Raw genomic sequence first — 20,931 nt, 5'->3', positions numbered from 1 at the left:
TACTGGCACCTTGAATTACCTTATTTTTCGCTCTATAAGACACACCAGACCACAAGAAACACCTAGTTTTTGGAGGATGAAAACAAGAAAAAAAATATTCTGAATCTCAGAAGCCAGAACACCAAGAGGGATCGCTGTGCAGTGAAAGCAGCAATCCCTCTTGCTGTTCTGGCTTCTGGGATAGCTGCGCAGTTTGAATTTGCTCCATAAGACGCACACACATTTCCCCTTACTTTTTAGGAGGGAAGAAGGGAGTCTTATAGAGCAAAAATTATGGTAAGCCCAAGGATAGAGTGGACTGAGAAAGCCATTTCCCAATTTGCCACCCTATTTTTTCTATTAGGGGTAGCTGTTTCAGGGGTTGCAATTCCATCCTTGGAACAATGTCAGTGGAGACAGGACAGGGCTTACTGGCCACAGAGATAGGGTGGGGCGGTGGCAGCAAAGCTTTAGCTGCTCAGGAAGGAAGGAAGGCAGGCAGGCAGGCTGTGGCCATAGCACTGTTCATGCTCTTGCACCACTGAAGGTAGCAGCTTTTAAAGAGGATAGAGAAGACCTGCCCACAGCTGCCAGTCCTTTCCCAAGAGCTGTTGAACCTTTCCCCCCCAAATGGAGCTGAAGCAGCTGCCCCAATTCACCACCTGCAAACAGAGTTGTGGGTTGAGGCTGCCAGTTCCTTTTTTAAAAAATATTTTCATATACAGTGGTGCCTCGCAAGACGAAAGAGTTTTCCGTTTTTGAGTCGTTCCACAAGACGAATTTCCCTATGGGCTTGCTTCGCAAGAAGGAAGCCCATAGGGAAATCTCCGGGGACCTCTTTTAAAATGCTGGCGGTCGGGAGCAAAGACTTTCGCCCACCGCCGGCCTTTAGAAGAGGTCCTGGATCTCTTCTGAAGGCCGGCAGGGGGCAAAAGTCTTTGCTCCCCCCCCCGCCTGCCTTCCCGGGACAGCGGAGACTTCTCCGCTGTCCCGGGCGATCTTAAAATGCTAGCGGACGGCAGCGAAGGCTTCGCTGCCGACCCCCAGCATTTTAAAAGCCCCCGGGGCAGCGGAGACTTCTTCGCTGTCCCGGGCAATCTTAAAATGCTGGCGGGCGGCAGCGAAGGCTTCGCTGCCGACCCCCAGCATTTTAAAAAACCCCGGGGCAGCGGAGGCTTCGCTGCCGCCCGCCAGCATTTTAAAATCGCCCCGGAACAGCGGGGGCTTTTAAAATGCTGGCGGTCGGCAGCAAAGCGCTCCTGTCCCCGGAGCTTGCGGGGCGGGAGGTGGGGAGAAGGGCTTTTCTTCCCACCGCCAGCCTTCAGAACAGCCTTCTGAAGGCTGGCGGTGGGAAGAAAAGCCCTTGTCCCCCCCCCCAGCCTTCAGAAGAGGTCAGGGGACAGACTGTCCCCGGACCTGGTCTGAAGGCGGTTTCCATAGGAACGCATTGATTGATTTTCAATGCATTCCTGTCACGGGAAATGGGATTGCTTGTGTGTAAACCTCCAGCTGTTCCAAACTGCTTAGAAATTGGTGGTGTCTTTCCCTGACCGAGCAGCCTAGGTGCTGCTGCTGCTCAGTCGCTGGACGAATCCGTGAGTGGGCGGCTTCTAAATTTCCTCCAGCATAGAAGCTCCTTGACGGATAGTCTCCGCCTCCCCTCTCTGCGCGAAACCCTTCTGCGCAGAGTGGGCGTGCCTAGGGGCGGCCCTCCACTCTCTCCACTGTCTTCAGTGCCAGAGTCTCGGAGCCTCTCCTCCAAGATGCTTTCCCCCTCTTCCTTCTTCCTGGTGTCACCTGGACATTCTTCCCCAGATGACGCTCTCTCTCTACCCTTACTAGTTCCTTCTTCTGCAGAATCGGGAAGTACCGCCTCTCCCCTCTGCTCCGATGTCAGTTCCCTGACAATTCCTATGGGAAACCGTGCTTCGCAAGATGAAAAACTCGCAAGAAGAAAAAACTTGCGGAACGAATTAATTTCGTCTTGCGAGGCACCACTGTATTATATTTCCTTCACTAGTTTCTTGACCTCCTCACACCTCCCTTTTTGTATTCCAGTTCAGATGTTTAGTTCAGCAAATCCTTATCCTTTATCATTTAACCTTACTCAGCATCTTAACCTATAATAAATATATATTTTACACCGTTATCAATATGTATTTACATATTCTTATTAATCTTTTTACCAACACCACTTATTTCCAATCCAACATCCCTTTAACATTCATTAATTTTACAGTATTTCCATAGATAGTCCTTAAATTTTTTCCAATCTTCTTCCACCGACTCTTCTCTCTGGTCTTGGATTCTGCCAGTCATTTCTGCCAATTCCATGTAGTCTATCACCTTCATCTGCCATTCTTCCAAGGTGGGTAGATCTTGTGTCTTCCAATACTTTGCGATGAGTATTCTTGCTGCTGTTGTAGCATACATAAAAAAAGTTCTATCCTTCTTTAACACCAATTGGCCGACCATGCCCAGGAGAAAGGCCTCTGGTTTCTTCAGGAAGGTATATCTAAATACCTTTTTCAATTCATTATAGATCATCTCCCAGAAAGTCTTAATCCTTGGGCACGTCCACCAAAGGTGAAAGAATGTACCTTCAGTTTCTTTACATTTCCAACATTTATTATCGGGCAAATGATAAATTTTTGCCAGCTTGACTGGGGTCATGTACCACCTATAAATCATTTTCATAATATTCTCTCTTAGGGCATTACATGCCGTAAATTTTATGCCAGTGGTCCACAACTGTTCCCAGTCAGCAAACATAATATTATGTCCAACATCTTGTGCCCATTTAATCATAGCAGATTTAACCGTCTCATCCTGAGTATTCCATTTTAACAGCAAGTTATACATTCTTGAAAGTATCTTTGTTTTAGGAACTAGCAGTTCTGTTTCCAACTTTGTCTGAATTAAAGGTCTCTATTATTTGATAATAGTGAAGCCAGTCTCGCACTTTATCTTTTATTTTCTCAAAGCTCTGCAATTTCAATTTGTCCCCTTCCTGCTCCAAAATTTCCCAATATTTCGGCCACTTGGCCTCCATATTGAGCTTTTTCAGAGCCTTCGCCTCCATTGGTGACAACCACCTTGGGGTTTTGTTTTCCAGTAAGTCTTTGTATCTTGTCCAAACATTAAACAATGCTTTCCTGACAATATGATTTTTAAACGCTTTATGGGCTTTAACCTTGCCGTACCACAAGTATGCATGCCACCCAAAGACATTGTTAAATCCTTCTAGATCCAAAATGTCAGTGTTTTCAAGAAGTAGCCAATCTTTCAACCAGCAAAAAGCTGCTGATTCATAGTAAAGTTTAAGGTCTGGCAGGGCGAACCCCCCTCTTTCTTTTGCATCAGTTAATATTTTAAATTTTATTCTGGGCTTCTTGCCCTGGAGGCTGGCAGTTTCAGTCCCATAGGTTCACTTCTTCATACACTCATGGAAACATGCCTTGGAGACTGGCTGGTCTCCACCGATGTCTGCTGCCTGTTGTGAGCTGTTTGTCTTTGAGAATTGAAACAGGTAACTGGATCTGCCTGCCACACAAACCATTCCTGGAGAAAGGGATGCTCATTTTGTTCATTTGCTGTGACCGCTGTGGCTGATCTCCCACATACTCCCTAGAGGCCTCTGGTTCAGTCTAATTTCCCAACTAAATGCTACAGCCAGAACACATGAGCTCCATAAAACTGCTGGTGTTTAAATGCAGCCCAGCAGGTGAGTTACAAGGAGGATGGATGTACCCAAGCGCTGGCCAATGAGAACAGAGACAGGTGGAAGGCGATAAGTCTCTGCATCCAGCATTGAAATTTCTTGATTGCCTGCAGAAATAATGTATTCTCAAAGCAAATGAAGCAGATTGAATTTCAGCCCTGTGAATCGGAGAACCAATATAGTATGAATGATTTTGCATGCTATTAGCTTGTGTGGATTTTCATGGGGTGAGGGGAAAGGAGAGAAGGCAAACATTTCCCTCTTTTTGCAGATGTGAAGACATAATGATGAGAGGCAAGAGGAAATTAGGGCGCAAGGCAAGCTTCCCCAACCTGGTGCCCTCCAGATTACTTTGGACTATGACTCCCATCAGCCCCAAGCAGCACAGCTATATGATCTTGAGACTGAAGGAGGTTGTAGACCAAGCCGTCTGGAGGGGACGAAGTTAGGGTTATTATTCATTATTCATATACCACCATTCTTCCAAAGATCACAAGGCAGTTTACAAAATACAAATACAAAATGAGAACACAAAATACATAGCAAAATACCAAAAACAAACCAATAAGCTCTCTCCCACAAACACATTTAAAAGGCCATAGATTGTTTAATCAGTCTAAAGCACCACAGAAAAGGCCTGTTCCTGTGCTGCCACCCTCTGAACCTCATGTGGAGCAGGAACACGGAGAACGGCCTCAGGTGATGATCGCCCATTTAGGCTTGCCACCTGTCCTGTATAATAGAGGATCAATCGTCCATGTTTCAGTGTAAAACGCTACATCCTGTAGTGATTCAATAAAGGATGCAGTTTGTCCTGTATTTCTTCTCCACACACACACACACACACACACACACACACACACACTTTCTAGGCCGAGTTAGGGATCCTCTCCAAATGTACAGTGGTACCTCTGGTTATGAACTTAATTCGTTCCGGGGGTCTGTTCTTAAGCTGAAACCATTCTTAACTTGAGGCGCGCTTTCGCTAATGGGGCCTCCCGCTGTGTGATTTCCGTTTGCATCCTGGGGCAAAGTTCGCAACCAGGAGCAGCTACTTCTGGGTTAGTGGAGCTCGTAACCTGAAGCGTTCGTAACCAGAGGTACCACTGTATGTGTGTGAAAGATTGTGCATTTAAGCTCTGGGTGGCGAAGCACAAAGAGATGTACAAATTTGTGTGTGCATGTGACAAATTCCAGAGAGGCCATCCTGTTAGGCAGCAATAGGTTGTAATAGATTGCTTTGAAGTAATTTCAGCATCAGATTTTTTTAAAAAATCGCCCCCAACTCCCGTCCTGCCCTGTCCTATATTTTGCCAGAACAAGGGTGGCAACCCTAGTTCTGGGTCCCTTATACCTCATTGCAAATTTTTTGAACATGGCAAGGAGATAATGGCTTTAACTGAGTCCCAGATCAAGGGATAGGCCATATGAAGACTGGAGGGAGGGGGAAACAGTCAGTACAGAATATAATTGATCTAATCTACGCTCATTGATGCGCAGATAAAGTGCCAATTCAAATAAGTGCTGTGGATTTCTTCTTGGGAACACCATTCATGCCCATGGTACTTGAAATATACTGTTATGTGCTCCCCACTTCTTTTGGCAGGTGAGAAGACTTCTTTTGGAGAAGAGCTCACTGGAGACCAAGGATAGAGGGATTTTGTAGTTTTAGTTCTCTCAGTTTCTCATTTCCCCCCATTTTAAATTCAGTTCTACACATTTTTGCAGCTATTTGCTAAAGAGAAAGAAAGCCACCTTCATTCCACTATGGTCTCCAAGATGATAAAATAAGCAGTGGCAAAGGTTAGCTGAGATGGGATGCTTGAGGATGCAAAGGCTTACCTAGTGCAGCATCCTGATTCCCACAGTTGCTCACCAGATGCAGGTGGGAAGCCTCCAAGCAGGGGGTGAGGGCAACAAAGCTCTCCTCATAATCCCCAGCTGCCTCTGAACATGGGTGTAGAATACAAGGGAATAGCACTGGCTCCAAGCTTCTTGTTGGGTCCTCCTGTTCCTGAGATGTAAAAGAAGCATGCAAACAAACCAGGCCTTACAAGGTTGAGGGATTTGAAGATGTTTAGCCTGCAAAAGAGGAGGCTGAGAGGTAATGTGATAGCCTTCTTCAAATATCTAAAGGGCTGTTACTTGGGAGAGAGTGCCAGCTAGTTTTCTGCTGCTCCAGAGGGGAGGACCCAAACCAATGGATTCAAATTGCAAGAAGGAATTAAATATTAGAAATAACTCTCTAACAGCATGAGCTGTTTGACAGTGGAGGTGTTTGCCTCAGGAGGTGGTGGGCTCCCCTTCATTGGAGGTTTATAAACAAAGGTTGGATAGCGACCTGTCAGGGATTCTTTAGCTTTCGTTCCAGCATTGCAGGGGGTTGGACTAGATGACCCTTGGTGACCCTTCCAGCTCCACAGTTCTAAAATTCTGTGAGTCAGGAGAGCGTTGTGTTCATACCCTGCTTGTGGACTTCTGAAGGTGGACACCTGGTTGGCCACTGTCAGGGCAGGGTGGGCTTTTGGTCTGATCCACCCAGACCTCTTCACGTGTTCTTATCAATTATCTCCTTTCTCTCCCCCCCCCCCCAGTTTTCCTGCTGCGGAGGCGATGAGTTCAGAGACTGGCATGTGAATCCATACCATTCCTGCAACAGCAGCGGCCCTCTCTCCTGTGGGGTGCCCTACACATGCTGTATCAAGAAGGTGAGATGAAAGAAGTGCAATCCGTGAGTTTCTAAAAGAAAAAGGAAGTTGTTAGGTGGACCTCTCTCCAACGTCATGGGCTTCCTGCAGTGGTACAGTTTTTTGTGGGTCACTGGCAAGCACCCAACACTCCTGCTGAAGACTCCTGGTGGTGGTGGTGGTGGTGGTGTGGCTCAGTGGCTTTCTTGCATTGCTTCACTTCAGGCAGAAGCCCTAGGTTCTGTTACAGCCCCAGCAATACACATCTAACCGCAGAGCCCCTGAAGCATCGCCAATCTGATAGGGGTGATGAGAGAGGCAGTTGGTTAATAAATACAGGCAACTCCCCATTTGTGCAGAGGTTGCATTCCAAGGCACCATGTGTGCCAGCCTGTTCCGCCCCCTGGCAGTGCCAAAAACGGCACACACATGTTGATCACACACAGATGGGGGAGTTGCCTGCATATTATTGTACTACAGATACACTACAATGTCTTGCTCCACTTTCCAACTCTGCCTACAGCTTTGCCATTTGCCCTTCCCACACAACTGGCCGAACCCTTTTCCCTTTACACCCCAGCCACCTTCTTGCCTATTCCCTGCTCCTGTCCTCACAGCTCACCCCAATTCTTTTAAAGGAGAGAGGAGGCATTTCACATAATTGCTTAGCCCTTATGTGGTGCCTCCACCCTCTTCATTAAACCTTGCTGCACCTGCATTTAATGGAGGGAAGATAGGCTTCACATAGCAGCTTGCTAAACCACTGTGCAAAGGGCACCCCCCCCTCCATTAAACAGCTCGCCTGAGCCTCCTGGGCCCCCCCCCCCATGCTGCTTCCTTGCTTGTCTGCTTGCCATTTGTCATGCTGCAGTTGGTGTGGCCACCTGTTGGCAGCCATGTGAACTGCAGCATGACAATAGCCTTATTTCTATGCATATAGAATGCATATACAGTATATAGAATATATATACATGAGAGAGAGAAGTTAAACAGGCATAGTGACTGTGATTATCACATGCTGCAACTTTGTCAAGTTTTCGCATGTTTGGTGAATGTGAGTTGCCCCCAAAAGACTAGCATCTAGATAGATTTTTGTAGTTCAGGTGCATTTTCTTCCCCCTCTCTTCCCTCTTAACCTGTATTTATAACTTATTTGTCCCCATGAACTGTGACATTGATCTTCCAGAATTAAATAGGTTTTTACAAGGGATGGGTCCTGCTGCTCCTATATTGTCCAGCTCTGGATACTGAAACCAGTAGCTCCAAGATCCCCACATTCTCAGCCTAGCTCACATGGTCTGAGGCATTTTCCTTCCTCTGCAGCCGCCTGATTCCTGCCACTTTGTCCCTTTATATCCAGTATTCAATATTGCTTCCTTCTTCTGTGTCACACCATGCCACCAAACCCTCCTGAAAACAATTCCAAATCCTTCGTCTGATAGCTTTGGGGGACAAAGCACATTAAGCTGATATATATGAACTTGATGCAATCCACATAAGCTTTTAATGACATTTCATTGTTTTAATAGTTTTAGTCTTTCCCCTTGAATGACTATTGATTCTTGGCTGCTTTTATCTGCTGTTTATAAGACTGTGTTTTTAATATAATGACTGATCTTAGGCGCCTGAGGGCAAGGCAAGATATACTTGGATGAGGGAAGGGTTGCTGCAGAGTTTCTACCAAAGGGATTATTGGAGTTCAGACCATCCTGCCAGATATCGGCAGATATCGTTACCTTTCATGAATTGGTTGAGTCTTAAAAAACAAAACAAAACAAAACTTCCAGTCACAGAGAGTTCAGTGGTTTGTTTTTGTTTCAAGAAATGCCTTCAAAATTAACCAGTTAAGATTGCGCCCTCTGGACCATGTGGTACTCATTCCCCACTGACTTTCTGAAATCCACTCAGTATTGTACAGTGGGGGGGGGAGTATTTGATCCCCCGCTAAATTTGCCCGTTTGCCCTCTGACGAAGAAATGACCAGTCCGTAATTTTAATGGTAGGTTTATTGTAGCTGTGAGAGACAGAATAACAACAGGAAAACCCCCAGAAACCCAGAAGACAAAAGTCAGAGATTGATGTGCATTAGAATGAGTGAAATAAGTATTTAATCCCCTATCAACCAGCCAGATGTCAGGCTACCTGGTATCTTCACTGTATGTAAGGAGCTGAGATTAGAAGCACCTGCTGTAAGGGAGAGGTCTTACCTGTAATCTCAGCTCGTTACAGTACCTGTACAAAAGACACCTGTCGACAGAAGCAATCAATCCAGCAGATTCCAAAGTAGCCACCATGACCAAGACCAAAGAGCTGTCCAAGGATGTCAGGGGAAAGACTGTACACCTGCACAAGGCTGGACTGGGCTACAAGACTAGTGCCAAGCAGCTTGGTGAGACGGTGACAACGGCTAGTGCAATAATTTGCAAATGGAAGAAACACAAAATAACTGTCAACCTCCCTTGGTCTGGGGCTCCATGCAAGATCTCATCTCATGGAGTTGCAATGATCAGGAGAATGGTGATGAAGCAGCCCAGAACTACACGGGGGAAACTTGTCAATGACTGTTTATAATCCCATCATAAATAGATTTAAGTTGATTTTCAAAGCACAGGACCATTGCACTTCACTCCTTATAATGTTCTATTGGTGGGTTTTTTCTATTCCTTAATTTTTTGTATGTATTAGGAATCCTGCTTATTTATCTTTGGCACTTCTATGTGGCTGCAGATATTTCCCCCCACCCCACCCCCATGCTCCAAAATACGTAAACTTCATTGCATCCAGTGACGAGCTGGAATGTGTTCAGAGGCGGGCAACCAAGATGAGCCATGTCTTACATGGAGTGCTGGAGAGAGTTGGGTATGTTTAACCCAGAGAAGAGAAGACTGAGAGCCATCTTCAAATACTGGAAGGCTGCCACATGGAAGATGGAGCGAGCTTGAAGTGAACCAATGGATTTAAATGACAAGAAAAGAGATTCCACCTAAGCATTAGGAAGAACTTTTTGAGGGCAAAAGCTGTTAGACAGTGGAATGGATTATCTGGGAAGGTGGTGGACTCCCCTTCATTGGAAGATTTTAACCAGAGGTTGGATGGCCATCTGTCAGGGATTCTTGAGCATTGCAGGGGGTTGGACTAGATGACCCTTAAGGTATCCTCCAAGCCTATGATTCTCTGACCCAGTGCAGCCTAGTTGAAGTGATTGGTAAATCGCTTGGTCACTCTGCCTCCAAGATAAAGTTATTTTTGGTGCAGACTAGAACACCATGGGTTTAATAATAATAATAATTATTATTATTATTATTATTTATTTGTTTGTTTATTTATTTATTTATATCCCGCCCTCCCCAGCCAAAGCCGGTCTCAGAGCGGCTAACAACATTAATGAAGATCAAGTCCCATGGAGGTTAGCAGTAGCAAGAGCTCTGAATATGTGGCTGATTCAGAAAGTGCTGTGTTTGTCACCTCTCTGTGGGAGCTGGCACAGCTCTGCCATTGCTTTTGAGTTTCCTTGGGTTTTAGCCTCTGTGATTCAGAGTGCTGCGGGGTGCCAAGCTAGCGCATGAAAGGCACACGAGGGGAGGTATTCCTGGGGTTTTAAATCCCATTGTCAGTCCCCTCCGTGCGCAGTTCTCTGGGTGCACGTGATCCCTGCTACACAATGGCTGTGTACAGTTCAGTAAGACCTTTTGTCCAAGGATCCACGTGATTTGCAAACATTAGGCAGTCTAGTGGTGGGAGAGGTGTAACAGAGTGGAAGACAGAGGGAGCCTCTTCCTTCTCGGTTTGGGGGTGGGATCCTGCTTCCAAACTGAGCTTCATCACAGTTGCAGGACTGGACCACCCTTGTGGGCTGTGAATGACACTCTTGCAACTGTAGCTCAGTGACAGGCCATCTGCTTTGCATGCAGAAGGCCTCAAGTTCAGTCCCTGGCAGCCTCAGATATGCCTGGAAGAGATTCCCTGCCTGATACCCTGGAGAGCTGCTGCCAGTCAGTGCATGCAATACTAAGGGAGACCACAGGCAGCTTTCTCCATTCACGATGGTGGGGAGTGGATTTTTTTAGATGTGCCTCAGAAGAACTTGGAAGCTCCCTTTCGAGGGCCTGCCTGCTGTGATGGTTAGAGTGTCACACCCAGACCTGGGAGACCAGGGTTCATATCCCCCACTCAGCCATGAAGCTCACTGAGTGACCTTAGGCCTGTTGCTGCCTCTCAGCCTAGCCCCAGTCTACCTCATAGGGTTGTTTGGGGGATTAAAAGAAGAGGGGGCAAACCATGTCTCCAGCCTGAGAACCAGCACTGAAGGCTTTTTGGTGGTTCCCACACGGCGAGATGTGAAGCTACAGGGAACCAGACAGAGGACCTTCTCAGTAGTGGCCCCCACCTTGTGGAATGACGTCCCTTCAAATGTCAAAGAGAAAAGTAATTATATCACTTTTAGGAGGCATCTGAAGGCAGCCCTGTATAGGGAATCTTTTTAAGATTTAATGTTTTACTATGTATTTATATATGCTGAAAGCTGCCCAGAGTGGCTGGGGCAGGCCAATCAGATGGATGGGGTACAGATAATAATAACTGATGATGATGTCACCTTGAGATCCTTGAAGAAAAAGGTGGGGTGTATATGCAATAATAAATATAAAAAATGAATAAAATAGAGCAAGTGCTTTGCATGCAAAAGGTATTGGATTCAATCCCTGGCATCTCAAGGTAGGGCTGGGAAAAGATTTTTGGGTCTGAAATCCTGCGAAGCTATTGCCAGCCAATGTTGACAATACTACAATATTGTGCTAGATGGGAAATTGCAAAAGTGTGGCTCAGCTGCGCCTTCTGGAACACCAAGCGTTCCTATGTTGCATTTTCACTCCACTCTGTGTTTCAGGAAGGAGCAGCTGAGCCAGACTTGCAGTTTTCGTATAGATTTAAGAGCGGCTCCCGATTCAGCTCAGTCCCTGGATGGCCAAGCTCATGGCATCCATAAAAGAAATGGAGCAATCAAAATAACATGCTCCATTGACACTGTGAACTAAATTCTGCATAGGATGCTATCTCCCTTGAAATAGAAGTAATTAATTCACATCCCATAGGATTCTGCATGGGATTAATTTACATCCAAAAGATAATTTGTGTGACCGTTCTCAGAACATGACCAGCTGTTTTTACTGGTGACTTTTCAAAGCCAGTGGCTTGTCAGAGCAGGAGAGGACTTAGCTTTTACACTGCATCCTGCCTTGGCCTTTACTGCAAAGGTGACTGAACTAATTTCCACACTGAGATCCACTAGATGGGCCAGAAAGAATTGAACTAGCTTTTTCATTATGACAAGCATTGCATCCCACCAGGGTCATATTTAACTTGTCATTATCACCAGGGCCAGAGCTTCTGCCTCCTCATTCTTGGAAACTTGCGAGATGGCAAGCGAAATGAGTGCTTATTTTTATTTGATTCAAAAAATAGCACTTAAACTGAATCACATTAGTTTAAATGGCTTGTGAATTGGGCTGGAAATTGATTTCTGAAGCTGCATTCTTCACCTGGCCTGGATGGTTTTCTTCCCAGTGCTTCCAGATAAATATAACCATTTTAAAAAAGAAAAACAGAATCATAGAACTAGAGTTGGGAGGGACGCCGAGAGTTTTAGTCCAAGCCCCTGCAATGCAAGATTCAATACCATCTTTACTAACTGCCTCTGGTGTTCTCTGTTTTGTGCAGTGATTTAGTCTATCCCAATATTGGAAGGGGGCAGAATATGGAGGACAACTCAGCTTCACAGTCTTTGCCCCCCATTCTACTCTAAGCTCCCATCCATCTGGTGTAACAGCACTGGGCTACTTTAGGGAGGCTGGCATTGCCCACACCCTCTCAAATCCAGAGACACAGTGTTGCATAATGGTCAGGGTGTTGGACCATGATCTGAGAGACCAGGGTTTGAATCCCCACTTAGCCATGGCACTCGCTGGGTGACCTTGGGCCAGTCAGTGTGATCTCTTAGCCTAACCTGATTCACAGAACAGTTGTGGGGGTGAAATGGGGAGGAGGAGGACTACATGCTCCACAGTGAGCAACTTGGAAGGTAAAGGTGCTATATAAATCTAATAAAGAAATAAAACAAACACCAGCCCTGTTCCCTGAAATATGGGTATGGCAATTATTACCTATATCCGCAATGGCACAGGCAGAACAAATTTCAGGAAGCTTCCAAACTAAGAAAGGGGAGGTCACATTTTTAGCTGAAACATGACTTCATCTATAGAGTTCATAAATGCCAGTCTTTGCTGCTACTTTTCTTGTTCCTGGGATGTCCCACTAATCCATAGTCACAGTGCACTAAAATCCTGGACACCTGAATTGGATCCCTTCTCCACCAAGGAAGAGCAAAAGGGAAGAGTCTTCTCTGAAGTCTAGAGATGCTGGATATTTCACTCTTCACCATTCCTTTTTCTTATTGACCAGTTGACTGCTTCCGGAAACATCAGTTATTAATGTGACTTTGTTCAGTGGAATGAAACCCTGAAGGACAGCCAACAGGCTAGTTTTTCACAAAACAAGTGAGGAGAATAATGCCAGCATGATTTGCTTCAGTTCTCCAGTTCTAGAAGTGCCTTGCTCCTGCTAGATTGTTTACAGTGGCTGATTCTGACTATGATTCATCGAGAGAGCTCCACAGGGCTGCCCCATTCTATAAGTTGGGGAATTCTCTTTACATGTAACTTCAACTTGGAGAGAAAAATATGGGGCACAGCAAACATGTTAGGAAATGATGTATGTGTGGTTGGAGGCCTACAGCATTTTGGAATGTGTCCACAGAGTCTTTCCAGTGGGGAACTGCCATGACCCTTGTATCCAGCAGAGACCAGGACATGAGAGTCAGAGGCTGCAGGCGCACCAGATGGTGGGAGCAGGGGCTGGGACTCGGAGCTGACTGAGGGAGATGGAGAGGCCATTGCACCTGAGATGGCTGGGCAAGAGCTCCCAGATGACCACAGCCTATAGGGACCCTCACAGACACCTCCTGAGCTGGAAGAACCAAGTGAGTCCTGCTGCCTATTACATCACCAGTCCAGGAGCTCTGGAAGTACCCAGGAAGGAGGCTGTGGAAGGGCCAGAGGGTTGGACCTTAGAGCTATGAAGTTCCCTCAAGGGATTGGAGCCTGGAGGAGGAAGCCTGAGGATAGTGGCATAAGAGGCCTCAGTCTGCTCCTGACCTTCATCAGAGCAAGTGGCTCACCCAGGACTCTCCGTGGACCAGCAGTCTTTGAGCAGCCTCCCCTTGCCTCCAGCCTTGCTGCTTTCTCAGGAGGTTCTGGCAGAGGACCAGAACACAGCAAGTAGACATGTTAGTCTGCTGCAGCAAAAGTAGCAGGTAATCTTGTGGCACATTAATAGCTACCACATTTCTTCTGGCGCAAAATGCCACAGACTTCATCAGGAAAATGGGGAGTTAAGCTGGAAGCCAGTTCCTGGGAGAGCCTACGTGAAAATCCTCCATTCGCAATAAAGCCACACAGGGACACACAGGGCCAGGAAACTTTCTCTGGTGCAGAAATGGCACTTGCCAGCCTTGTCGCAAATCGGTGCTAATGCTAAGTGCATCGTTCTTGAAAACTGAATAGAAAGTCCCACTGGCTTCCTGGAAGAACTGCTTTATTGTTTCCTAAGCAAGAGGTGGTTGCTTTGAATTAGGCTGAGAGCTGGGAAAAGAAATGATGTGGCCTGAAAGATTGTGTGTGTGTGTGTGTGTGTGTGTGTGTGTGTGTGTGTGTGTTAGTTAGCAACTTCTGCTTGATGGTTATCCAGCAGAGAAAGAGAGTCATTTTAGTGGAGTGTTAAAAATGATAAGGTTGGTGCTCTATGAATTATGAAAGTGTACAACCCAGAAACCAAACTGTCAGGAAAAAGCAGCAATGCGAAAGCCAGCTGCAGGTGTCTGGAATGCAAAACAGGATGTTGATGTCTGGGACTGTACTAGTGGAACAAAGGGGCAGTCTATTCATTGTACTGAGCACAGAGTGTCATCTGACCTGTACTGGAAGTACAGGGGTGGAGTTTCTCACACTACTGTTGGAGTCTGGAGAGTGCAGACACGTTTCTCTGTACTGCTGGAATGACAGGAATAAAGACATGTAAATAGATTTCTGTCTGTCTCTTTACCCCTCCCTGAGGGAAGCAGGGAGGGGGGGAGAGGTGTGTCCCTCTCACGCTGAGTGGGATCGCCGATTGGTGACCTTGCCTGTATCCTGCCGGGAGACGCAGACGGGGAGGTCAACTAGGATCTCAAGCCGAATGCCTGAGTGTGGCCAGTTACCTCTGACTGCGGCTGAGAACCTGACACTTGTCCCCTGTTTGGGGTTGCTGCCACACAAAGGGATGTGCTTTAAATGTATGGTGTGGACACACCCTTAGAGTTACAAGTGGGATCGTTTTATTTAAATGTTGAGATGAAAATAAATCCCTCTTTTGATGCTGGAGCTATCGCAGTGGCAGTGCTGTTGCTGTGTGCTGGATTCAAAGTGGGTTCAGGTGAGGTTCCAGAGAGGCATGAGTTTGGCAGAGTTAACAGGAGAGTTGCTGGGCTCACTGATGCAAGGGCGCTGCCTCACCCTGAAAGTCTTGCTGGATCTTTCCTGTGTTGACTAGAGGTGGAACAAACTTGTGTTTCGTCCAGCATTTTTAAGCAAACTGATCTAATTCAGACCTGCCTTATGGACTGGGACATTATTATCATTTGTACTCCATTCTTCTCCGAAATTTACAATACAAGTCCTCAGGTCAAGAAGGTACCAAAATGCATTTAAAATTTATATTTAGGGTAAAATTCATTCAGAAATGCATACATATAAATACAATGCATATTTAAATACATATTTTGTGATAAAATACTTTATTCAGTACTACTTCAATAAATACTGATTAATTTTTGTACATTTTTTTAATTTGCAGATTAATGTGGAAATGGGACAAAATGAGAATAAACACATGATAAATTGAATTGGACCAAAAGAGTGGCCCATCCATCTCCATTACTACCAGCTTTATTTGATGGATTGGTTAATCGAATCCATTTCTATACTGCCCTTCCTCCAATAGGAGCTAAGAGCAGTGAACTGCATAAAGATACAATCTAAAAAATACATATCCAAAACCAAAAATACAAAGCAATACCAGCTTCTGAAATTTCAGCAAACATATATAAACATCTTTAAAATATAATTGATTAATATGCATAAAACATCTTAAAGGGCACCACACTATTCCAAAGTCATTCAAAATGTCTCAGAACGAGAAAAGAACAGTTGTCTCTCCCTGAAATGATGTTCAGCCTGTGTTTGGCATGCAAGTAAATGTTGCTTACATGGTGGAAGGCTCCCCACCCCCTCCGCTCCAAACCATCCTTGAGTATTTCTTAATGGAGGTGCTAGAACTCAAGTCCTTCTAACTCCTTTGCATGCAGATCAATGTGCATACAACATCAGAGGTATGCATGAATAAATAATCACCCAAAAGAATCAGGAGACGATTATGATATCTGGCTTTAGTCAGGTGAGGAAGTATGATATATTTCAAGCACATTCAATAGTCACTTCCTAGGAACAGAAATGTATTCACGAGATCTGGGATGGATTACGTTCAAAGCCATTGGTCACATGGGAAATATATAATCTGGAGAACCTCAACCAATTGGGGTTTTTTAAATGAATAATTTGGCCACAAGTCTTAGGTATCCAATAAAAGCAGTTTGACAGTCCAATATTCTTTCTACCAACCACCAACCCCTGAAATGAAATATGCCTTTCTCCAAGGCTAGCTTTCTGGAATCACACACTTGGAAAATCAGTGAATAAAAATATTCTGCCTGTCACCTTGCTGCTAGCCCTTTAAGAATTTTTTACATTGCACATTATTAGTATTTGTATTCATTAATTAAACACATAGATTAAAACATCTAAAACTCATTGATACATTATATATTTAAAGGCATTGGAACTGTTCATGGAAGGCAAATCTGAGTTTTTCAGCTGTGCCCATTGATGTTCTGAATGGCAGCAGAATACCACTGAGGGAATTTGTAACTGTGTTAGTTCTGCTCAGTCTTATTTTCTGGAGTGTTCTTCTCTAAGCACTTAGGAAGGGAGAATTCTTGGTAAAGGACTTCATTGCTTAATGTGGCTCTCACACCTAAAGGCATCATTCTAACAATGGGGATAAGAGGCAATATCTTTTTGGAGGAAACAGAACACCTGAGACCAGCAGTGCATTCAAACATTTTTGCGTTTGTCTTCTGAGATCTCCAACAAATTGATGGGCTTGCAATAACAGCTGGCTGGGAAGTGTGTTGTCTCTAGATCAGACCCCTACAGCAGAACTATCCCTTAACACAATAGTCCAGGGCAGAAAAGACAAAATGACACTGCAAATGTGTCTTGTACAAAACTGTTCAGAAAAATGAGCTGTTCAACACTGACCTCCTGAACACCATGTTATGGGGTCAAATGAGGCTTTGGGGGTTAATTTGTTATGCCTGCATGTTATGCCTCGTTGTTTTTTAGAAATATAGATACTTGGGTAATATCAAATGAGAAATTCTAACTTCGGTTTATTTATATTTTTAAAATAATATTTTGGTTTTATTTTTTAATACTGATGACTGGTGTTTTAATTTATTTTTAATCTTTTGTTGGAAGCCACCCAGAGTGGCTGGGGAAACCCAGCCAGATGGGCAGGGTATAAATATTTATTTATTGATTTATTATTATTATTATTATTATTATTATTATTATTATTATTATTATTATACCAAGGTGCTAGTTTTGGAATATGACTACAACTATGTTTGGGGGGATGGGGAATTAAATCTAAAAGTACATTTCTGGTTAATTTGCTTTTTGTTGTTCCATTTTAAAATGGGTGTGCAAATAATTCAGTTATTAACTGAAGTGTATCATATACAAGAACAGACCTCCAGAACGAATTAAGTTTGTAACTAGAGGTACCACTGCACCAATTTACTGCTTTGCAAGTGGTACCATTAAGAAGCAGGTATCAGGAATTGCTGACTGTTGCCCCATGTGGTGATATATGCAATTGCAGCTGCTCAGTGAAGAGTCTCCCCAACTTCAGTCTGGCCTCCACCTCCATTGGTGACCAGTGGATCCCTGGATAGGAAAAAGGCTAAGAGAAAGAGAAAGATGTCCTTTACAGTTCTGAATTTTGCAAATTCTGCATTCCAGGGCAGAAAAACACACCTAAATGTTTAACTATATTTACACACAGCCGTAGCAAATGAAACTCTGTTCACCAAAGCAGTTATGTGTTCATCTCCGGAATATGACTGACCTCCAAAAAGGAAACCTGAACTCTACTCAATGTTTCAGGAGGGCCCTTTGTCGACAGAAGAAATTATCACTTTGGGGAGAATCTTGGAAGTCCAGCACAGGCTTTCATGAGGAACATGAGATGAACAGCTGGGCCTTAGCATAAGGATGTGGTATGAAGAAGGTTCTATGGTTGATCTAGTCATTGACAGTGCAAAATCTTAGTGGGTGGCCTCCCCTACTGTCATGACTCAGTCCAGCAGCTCCAGCTTTAAAAAACCCAGTGCTGAGCTTGAAGAACTTATGGAACTTATGAAGAACTCTGCTTCTGCCTGCTTTTGAATCTCTTGCCTGTGTAAAAAATGACCACGGAACTGCCCTGACTTTGCCTCTCACCTGACTCTTTGTTGTGTGCTCCACTTTCTTGGACTCTGATCTTGGGCCAGCCCTGCTTTGGGTGCGGTGTGGCTGCTGGCAAGCCCCCTTGTAGATGAAGGGGACTGCAGGTTGAGACCTCATGTTTGTGCATGGACGAAGATGTATCAGCTACACAGACCATCCTTGCAATGCTAAAACCAGAACAACATTGTAACTTGAGTGAGAGTAAGTACTGGGTGGCATGGGTGTGAATATAGCCAGGATACTGATTCATGAATACTGAGGAACATGACTGGGAAATTAGCCTATATTTGTGTCTTTTTAAAGAAGAATAGAGCTGTGACTCTGGGATCAGAGAAAACAGTGAAAATTGATGGCAAGGAAGTACATGTTGTCCAAGATCTGTTCCAGAACTTCGCAGTGATCACTGGCAATGAATGCCCACACAGAGATCAAATCAATTGTGGCTTGTGAGTTAGTTGCCTAGCTTTGTTCCAGTCCAAGTGTTTCACCAGGTGAGCAAAGCATCATTAGAAGATGCAATTTAGAAGATTACTGATCCAACAACCATTAAGCACAGTCTGCATTTCATGCATATACATGACTGATGGTGGTTGGCTTCTGCAAAAGAAAATATGATATGCAAATTTGGTATACAACTCCTTATGTGATGTTTGCTTTCGTAGATTTTCACGGGTACAGGAATGCAGGTTTTGGTGTCTTCGGGTGTCTTCCCGTGTAAGAGTTGGGGTATCTAGGCGACGTTTCGACGAGGTCTCACTCGTCATCTTCAGGCTGGTGCTTTCGGCTTCTTGTTACTGGAACAGAGCAGGATCTCAGTGTTTGAGTTCCTATAAATACTGTTGAGGGGGTGTGGTGTATAGCCTCCAACGTTCTGGGCAGAGAGGAAGTTCCAGGTTAGTGTGTCTTTTCTTCTTTTGTTCATTAATTACTTGAGGGATATCTTGAGTGATTTCTTGAGTGATATTTTCTCAGAAAAAAACTCTTCACAAGGTCAAGAGGTCAAGACACGAAAGCTTTAGCAACTAATCCACACCTAATGACCCTCCTAAGTGGTACTCAGAATATCACTCAAGAAATCACTCAAGATATCCCTCAAGTAATTAATGAACAAAAGAAGAAAAGACACACTAACCTGGAACTTCCTCTCTGCCCAGAACGTTGGAGGCTATACACCACACCCCCTCAACAGTATTTATAGGAACTCAAACACTGAGATCCTGCTCTGTTCCAGTAACAAGAAGCCGAAAGCACCAGCCTGAAGATGACGAGTGAGACCTCGTCGAAACGTCGCCTAGATACCCCAACTCTTACACGGGAAGACACCCGAAGACACCAAAACCTGCACTCCTTATGTGATGCATATACAAGCAGTTTGATTTGGTTTTTGTTTTCAGAGGCTATAACTCTGGCTCGCCTAAAGGTTTGGAACTATTGAATTTTCTGGAGCAATGAGATTCATTAAGAAAAAGGACATGCTCATTTGGAATCCAAAGAACAAAGAAGCATCATTTCTGCTGTTAGAATGGAACTAATCTTAGTTTCCTATGCATCTGGTGTCCAAGGAAAGATCTCATGATATGCACCATGAGGGAACAGTACAGGCTTGCTGGTCTCCCTATTGCTACCTGGCAGTGCTAAGGCCCAAGGACTCTATTGTTCAAATCAGAGCTTTTTTTAGCTGGAACTCGCCAGAACTCAGTTCTGACACCTTTCAGATGGACACCATTGCCATTCTAAGAGAATGAGGAAGGTGTTCATTATGAGTTCCAGCACTTCTTTTTCTAGAAAAATAGCACTGGTTAAAAGTCTGGCAGAAAAACCATTTGGTCCATTCATGCTATTCTGAGCTGGGTTGAGGTGCGACATCTGGTTTCCATAGAATTGAAAAGCAAGTTTGATTGTCACTCCATCTTGACTATACTTAAAATAATGGAGTTGGAAGGTCTGTCATCTGGCATGAAACCAGAAAAGCCTGGGGCAGGTGTATTGTTGGAGAAGTATATGTGCTGGTCATGTCAGACAAGAAACCAGCTCCTTAGAGCACTTTCTGAGCAATTCATTGCATGCACTGCAAGATATTTGAGAGTGCAGTGTGGAGGCCGAAGGAGACAGCAAGTCACCATGTTGACATATGAGACCTAGGGAGGAGACCACATTAATTATTTTACACAGAGAAAAATATATAACCAAACTGCTTGATTAGTTTTGCACTATGTGCCTGAGATCCTATGTGGAAAATGCAGCAGGGAGCATGGAAGGCCATCCCTATAGTGGCTATAAGCATCTGGATGTGGTGGCCTGTGGCACCTTCCAGTCCCTTGCTCAACCGCAGTGTTCTAAGCAGTCACACCAACCTACCCTCAGGTCTTAAGGGGCTATATTATTATTGTTTGCATTTATATCCCACCTTTCCTCCAAGGAACATACAGTGGAGTGTATGGTTCTCCTCCCCTCCATTTTATCCTCACAACATCCCTGCAAGGTATGTTAGACTGGCCAAGTAGGAATTTGACCCCTGGGCCCCCAGGTCCTGGCATGACACTCTACCCACTACACCACACTTGGCGCTGGTCAGTATATATCAAGGCATCAGCTTTCAGGACCTACCACTAGTCGGGGGGACACCTCAGTTGCCAGATGTTGGCAGGGTGTGTGGAGAACAACAAGATGTTGGAGAAGAGAGCTGCATATGGCCTGTTTTGGAGGCCCTGCCTTGTGCCTGTCACCAAGGTTCAGTTGCCTGTCTGCTCAGCTTTTGTACATTGAATGGGGGTGGAGAATTTTGTCCTTTGCCTCAAAAATCAAGTCATCCACAATTTGATCATGA

General features: G+C 44.8%; 1 protein-coding gene across 2 annotated transcripts in view; it reads left to right on the top strand.

The window, feature by feature from the left end:
* The window catches only part of LOC308590778 (tetraspanin-15-like), a 91,717-nt gene that overhangs the window by 54,610 nt on the left and 16,176 nt on the right, over window positions 1–20,931 (top strand). For both annotated transcript variants that reach the window (XM_081201016.1, XM_081201015.1), the window contains one exon: window positions 6,295–6,408. In XM_081201016.1, the coding sequence (XP_081057142.1) occupies window positions 6,295–6,408 (114 nt within the window). The remainder of the gene's footprint in view (window positions 1–6,294; window positions 6,409–20,931) is intronic.

The sequence above is a fragment of the Podarcis bocagei genome (genome assembly GCF_964188305.1).
Source record: "Podarcis bocagei genome assembly, chromosome: 7".
Taxonomy (NCBI): domain Eukaryota; kingdom Metazoa; phylum Chordata; class Lepidosauria; order Squamata; family Lacertidae; genus Podarcis; species Podarcis bocagei.
The sequence above is the reverse complement of the archived record's forward strand: the minus strand, read 5'-3'. Positions and strand labels throughout refer to the sequence as shown.